This window comes from Amphimedon queenslandica, unplaced genomic scaffold (assembly GCF_000090795.2).
Source record: "Amphimedon queenslandica unplaced genomic scaffold, v1.1 AMPQUscaffold_12548, whole genome shotgun sequence".
Classification (NCBI taxonomy): domain Eukaryota; kingdom Metazoa; phylum Porifera; class Demospongiae; order Haplosclerida; family Niphatidae; genus Amphimedon; species Amphimedon queenslandica.
This window is the reverse complement of record NW_003547215.1, coordinates 1-6,640: the sequence shown is the minus strand read 5'-3', so window position 1 is coordinate 6,640 and position 6,640 is coordinate 1. Positions and strand designations below refer to the sequence as shown.

General features: G+C 33.7%; 2 protein-coding genes across 2 annotated transcripts; both read left to right on the top strand.

Annotated features, from left to right (window-relative positions):
* The first annotated feature begins 29 nt into the window (after positions 1–29).
* On the top strand, positions 30–2,343 carry LOC105314767 (thymidylate kinase-like). The gene is made up of 3 exons (XM_020003749.1): positions 30–113; positions 1,341–1,484; positions 2,188–2,343. Exons 1-3 carry the CDS (start codon positions 30–32, stop codon positions 2,341–2,343), a joined length of 384 nt encoding a protein of 127 aa, XP_019859308.1.
* A 2,860-nt stretch (positions 2,344–5,203) lies between these two features.
* Positions 5,204–6,634, top strand: LOC109587506 (uncharacterized). The gene is made up of 9 exons (XM_020003750.1): positions 5,204–5,241; positions 5,293–5,355; positions 5,394–5,456; positions 5,613–5,669; positions 5,746–5,830; positions 5,926–5,973; positions 6,022–6,084; positions 6,136–6,270; positions 6,318–6,634. Exons 4-9 carry the CDS (start codon positions 5,625–5,627, stop codon positions 6,623–6,625), a joined length of 684 nt encoding a protein of 227 aa, XP_019859309.1. The 5' UTR covers positions 5,204–5,241; positions 5,293–5,355; positions 5,394–5,456; positions 5,613–5,624; the 3' UTR covers positions 6,626–6,634.
* The last annotated feature ends 6 nt before the right edge of the window (positions 6,635–6,640 follow it).

The following is a 6,640-nucleotide window of genomic DNA, read 5'->3' as shown; positions in this document are numbered from 1 at the left end:
ATTTCTCTCTCTCTCTCATTAGGGCTGGGATGCGTCGAGATTTGAAGTCAGGTACGACACTAGTTATTGACAGATATGCTCATTCAGGTGTCGCTTTTACAGCTGCTAAAAAGGTAATGTACATGTATTGAAAGTACCAAACAGCGAAATATTGGAGGGAGGGAGCTAAACTTGGTGCTTTCATAACTAATTGCCAAAATAAAAATCTGTCATTTTGAACCATTTTTTGGAAAAATGCATGGGCTATAGCCTTGAGTATTTTTCAGAATTTTGGCATTTTCTTAGAATGGCTCTAACTTGAAAAATTCAAGTCGGAATCGCCTCAAACTTTCTGTATAGCATAAGTATATCAATGTGTATCAGAAAATGTAATAAAAATTTGGGGTGATTTCGGAGCCATTTTTTGAAAAAAAAACCATAAGCTATAGCCTTGAGTATTTTTTAAAATTTGGCCTGTTTTTAAAAATGGCCATAACTTGAAAATTATTTATCAGAATCAACTCAAACTTTCTGCACAGCATATGGACATCAATATGTATCAAAAAATGTAATAAAAATGTGGGGTGATTTTGGAGCCAATTTTCAGAAAAAATCCATAGGCTATAGCCTTGAATATTTTTCAGAATTTTGGGCCATAACTTTAAAAAATTAAGTCAGAATCACCTTAAACTTTCTACACAGCATAAAGACATCAATATGTATCAGAAAATGTAATAAAAGTTGGGGGTTATTTTGAGCCATTTACGGGCTATAGCCTTAGTTATTTTTTCTAAAGAGACTACTCAGTTGTCTTATTACAAGCTGTTGCATGAGCGCATATTTACTTAAAGTCACATTCTTCATACTCCAGTTTACTTATTTGGGCAAAACCCACTAAAATGAGTAGAGTTTGTTTGTCTTTAAAGTCAGTAAAAAACTTTTCCTAGCAGCAACATACATGTAAGGTAGAGATTCTGCTTCTTTGCAGCTAGTAATCTACAAGGCTAAACCCTTTAATGTTTTACATTGTTTCTAGTATTACCGTATAGCTTGAAATTTTTGTGAAATGTAAATTTCGTGATTTTCGTGGTTATGGGCTGCCCACGAAATTTAAACCCACGAAATCATTGAAGTGCCATCCCCTTACAGGCTATGTAAGCTATCAACCACGAAAATTAAACCACGAATTGCCCCACTAGGAGCAAACCACGAAAATATTGACCCACGAAAATATCAAGCTATACGGTATACGTGTTCGTGTACATGTACATGCATGTTAAATTGCTCCTTTTATTGTAAGGGATATGAACACAGTAAAAAATAATAATTAAGTCTAAAATCATCATTCATTATGTTGATAGGTAGCATCAGTTGATTGGTGTAAAGGTCCTGATAGAGGTCTGCCCTGTCCTGATGTTATATTCTACTTTCATCTCTCATCAGAGGAGGCACTCAAGAGATCAGGATATGGAGAAGAGAGATACGAGAAGAAGTCATTCCAAGAGGTCAGTCAATGAGTGAGTGTTTCTTCATAGCAAGGACATACCATATGGTTGGTAATATTCGAGGGTCCAAAATTTCGTGTTTTCTCCAAAATGTCCTTAGAAGCTAATATTCGTGGGTAAAAATATTCGTGGGTGGTAGTTAGCAAACTTCTTTTCACTTGGATCTACTGGACTACTAGCTTCCAACACATGGCTTATGGTGGAATATGGAGTAACAGACAAGAACTCTGGCTCCTCCACTAGCTTGAAAATAGTAGTTAGAGCTCTGCATGGCCCGTTAATTAGCTTTTATGTGTGGGTGGGTAAGGGTTAAAATTTCGTGGATAAAAATAAACCACGAAATTAACGAAAATTAATACCCCATGAAATTTACCAACCGTACGGTATACGATACATGCATCTAGCTAGTAGTTTTAAGGGGAACTTTTTGACGGAATAAAACAAATGTCAGCACTTGATTTTTGCACATGTTGATTAGTATACATGTACATGCATATAATTAAAACGTGCCAATCATCAAAAAATTAGCAATTCATTGAAATTGACATTATAGATTCTGGAGCTGTTGGGTTTAATAAAATTCGTGAGTTCAAAATTACCAGAATTTTTATTACATTTCCTGCCCAATATTGTACTATAATAGAAAATTATTGTAATCTAATTATTGTAATACTTTCTTAATACATTTCCTCGTTATTAATAGGAGGTTGCTAGAGTCTATGAGAAACTAAGAGACGGTAGTTGGTTTGATGTAGATGCTTCTAATTCAATTGATGAAATACATAAACAACTCTGGGACAAAACATCAAGTCTCCTTAGTACTATCAATAACAAAGAAATAGGAAAACTCTGGACGTAACAATTATAGCAATATTTATTATAGTAATATTTTAAGATATTTAATTGGGTAAATCCCTGACAGGCAATGTGGCTTTTTGTTTGTCGTTACTGGACATGACGAGGGGGAAAACCCCTTAATTTTTTACATGGTATTATTTAGTATTAACTTTTCAATTATTGTGGATAATAATTACTGTGTATGTGTGCATAGTCTGCATATACTAATTGTTATAGTATAACATTTCTTAGATGTAGTCAATTCTATTGACACTAGTGGCTCTGTAAGTGTCTATGCTCCAGTGTACATATTATACAGATAATAGACCCAACTTTTATGTGCAACAACAGTTATAACTTATAGCAGGCTTCTTGGGCAAATTCAAGCAAATACCTCAGTCTTAATGTACATGTATAATAATTATTTAATGTAATAATAGTATGAGCAAGCCTTGCATGTATATTATTAAAGATAGATTAAATAAAGGTATTTTAAATATTTTATCAACTAGTACAATAATGACTATATGATTATGATTATTATACTAATGAGAGAAGGGAAGAAAGATAGAAAGAGAAAGGAGATAGGGAGAGAGAGAGAGAAGAGTTAGTATTGTTCTCCTTCTTGTAGCTGATAAGTGGCATTGAGGAGTTTCACTAGGAATCTAGGCAGCATGTAGTCTGGAAAGAAAAACGAGTTTTTCAGTTGATTCCCTTCATCGATGCTCTTTGACGGATTAATAGGAGTGTAGGTGTATTCCCAGTTATCACGACGACTTAGTGTGATCTGGGGATAGTGTGATCTGTGATAGAGGGAGATTAAAGCTATTATGCATATACTGTATATACACCACGCAATTCTATAGCTTGCAACTCTGCATGGTTACTTTGATGTTGTAGGAAATGTGTTGCCCAAAATAGAACAGGTTTCTATTCTAGGCAACAGTATTGCAAAGTAACCACAGATAATTGCCAGCAAAATCATTGCCTAGATGGAGCCTTGGGTAGTGGTTGAGAATCTGCTGATGGGGTGCCAGCTGGAGGCTGGAGCCCTAGTTAAAACGCTAATCAGAGATGATGTTGGTGTCATCAATTAATTTCAGCAATATGAAGGTCAGATGTACGGAGTACAGAGACGAAGGGGCAGAAAGCACTATCTCTTCCTTTTATTCCTTCAAAAAACTGCAATATGAATGAATTCTTGAATATCCAATGAGCCCCTCCCTTTTCAATTTACATTCCTTTTCAAGTTTGCATCCGGTCGTGTGGTTAACAATGTCAATGGCAACTAAAACCAGTTCTTGTTCCTCTTCTCTGAGTCTGTTCTCTTCTGCTTTGACTATTGGTAATGTTCATTAACTATCTATGTATCATTGAATATGATTTTAGAGCAACTTATTGATGTACTTAATCTGTTGAAGAGATGTGGTTTCCCTCAGAGGAGATGGAAGGAACTAGGACTGACACTAGGACTACACAAGAACACACTGGACGCTATTGCAGAAAACTACTCAAAAGTAGAAGATTGCTTTATTGAATGCATTGCCAGATGGTTGTCCAGAGCTGATAATGTTGACAGTAAAGGAGGAGCTACCTTTGACTCACTGTCAGATGCTCTTAAATCTATGAATGAGAATGCTTCAGGTGACAAGTTAGATCAAGAGAGTAAGTTAACATAACTGATTGTATTAGTATTGTATGTCTCTTATATGTAGAACGTAAAGCTAAGTCTATTGATATATTCAACACTCATCATCCACTCCTCTCTCAGTCTCTCTCTGATCCTGTCAGTGTAGCTATTATGCTTCAAAGAGAGGGTGTCATAACAGGACAAGTATTGGCTAGTGTGGAATCTGCTAGTCCCTCTGTTCCTAATCAACGTGAAGTCCTGTTAGCTGCCATTATAGTAGCTATTCAAAGCAAGTATAGTTTACTACAAACATTTGCTAGTGTGTTGTGCAAGTTCACTGGTAATGTAAAACTAGGAACAGTTATACAAAGAGACTATGGTGAGTTATCAGTATCAGTGTAATGAATTCTATCTTAATTTAGATAAAACATTTAATGATAATTGTCAGTTAGTATCAGATGTTGAAGGTATATAGTCGGCAGATTAATAATGATTCATTTTTTATGTTAATTATTAGCTCAAGACTCTTCTGAATTTTCTGCTTTTGATTCTAATACATCAACACCTACCAATGGTGAGTGTTAGTTTATGTATAATTATTAGTCACATTATGTCATTTCTGCAGTTGCTCCTGTTTATATTCCACAATATAAAAGTCAAGATTTCGATGTGCTTTTTGCAAAATTTGCTAAAATGTTTTCTAATGTTCGCAAAGTTATTTCTAAATGTCCTCCTCCTTTAGAAGATCTTAAAATGTTCATTGAAGATTTCAACTCTGACCTTGAAGCAGAATTGAGTGCAATAAAAAATCTTCAAGGTGTCATGCGTCTCATTAGAAAAAATTGCAGTCTCATTAATATTGTAATTCTTGAAGCTGTTGTTGAGCACTTTGAGATTGATGATGCTCAGAAATTTATTGATGACTACAAGAGGGAAATTGATCAGTCATGTCGTAGTTTATCAGTTGATCTGTGCTTGAACGAGCTGTTTGATGTAGTTAAGGCCAGTCCTCCTCTTAAATGTGAAACAGCTACTTATGTACTTGGATGGGAAGCTACTGAACATAAACTAAAGGATGTTACTGATATTGTATCAAAATCTTCTGGTAGATTTGTGAAGCTAGTCGACATCAAAAGCACTCAATCAATCACCATCACTTGCTCCTTCCCTCACTCTCTCACTGGAGCTCTCATTATAAAATTGAGTGAGAATCTTGAATTATTAATAAAGAATGGTCTAATGAAGCTTACTATTGGATACTGCACAATATGGAAGAAACAAAAGATACAAGTATGTGTATATATACTGTCAGTAATTATCATTATATACTGTATGATAAAGGAAATACAGGAACCACTGGAAGAGGAGGTACAGGAGATAAAGGAACAATCTCATGATACAAAGGTATAATAATTTGTGTTTGATTATTCTTAAATCAATAGAGACAGAAAGAACTTAAAGAAACTACACAACAACTAACAAACATACTTAGTGAAAAAGAAAAGGTACTTGTGTGTTGGTATTACATGTATACTAGGAGGAATTAATACTTCAGTATATAACAGCTTAGTGTTGGATTGTGTTGTTATATTAGTGTATAGCTAATTGATGGATTATTATTTTATCACTGCATGTTTCATTATAAAAATATGTACATGCAGGAATTGAATATAATGAAGGAAAAAATACAAGAACTGTCACTAATAAAGAAAACTAAGGTTAGTGATAAATATTATTAATGTGGATGCATGCATAAAGTGTTGATCAGCATGTGTAATACTTATTTACTGATAGGAGGATCAAAATGAAGAGGAATGTACACTAGTGGAATTAAAGGAAGTAAAAGAAGCAACCAATGATTTGGAAAAGAAACTAGAAAGTAATTATCTACAATATGAGATATAATAGTACCTAAAATATTGGTGGACTTGTCACCTTCGAATGATGTAAAATGTTGATTATATTAATTATCAGGAATGAAAAAAGAATATCACATTAAATGTCGTACAGTTTCTACTTCAGGTCAGAAATTTATTATTTTATTACAATTTATTGTTTTTATTATTGCAGCATCATACAAAATCATAAAGGGAATGAGAATGGAAATAGAACAAATGTTAACAAATAAAACTGGTACTGAATCATGACTATATGTGTTAGTGTGTTATTATTATACTATGATAGGTTTACTGGATCCGAATGAATCATTAATAGATATTAAGAGTGAAATAGCTGAACTACAAGAACAGATATCAGTAATGAGTCTACATATACTAAAGAAAAGAGAAGAGAATGAAGAATTGATGCATAAAATAAAAGGTACAATTTATTAATAATTTATTAATAATGTACAGTGTCACTGATAGATTATAAAAGAATAACATTGAAACTGGACCAGGAAATATCCAGTGAACAGACACTAGATAAAAGAGAAGAGGATCAACAGGTTATTCATCAAGAGATAAAGAAACAGTTGGATAGACTAATGTTAACTGTGGACTTACAAATTTATAATTATACAAGAACGCAAGTAATAACTACAGGAAATACTGAAGCCATACTGGCACCTTTAGAATCAACTAAAACTCAATCAGTTAAAGTAAGGGAATTCATGATTTCAGGAACAAAAAAGGTGCAGAGAATAAACCTTAGGAAGATTTTCAACCAAAAGTAATGACCATGCTGAATG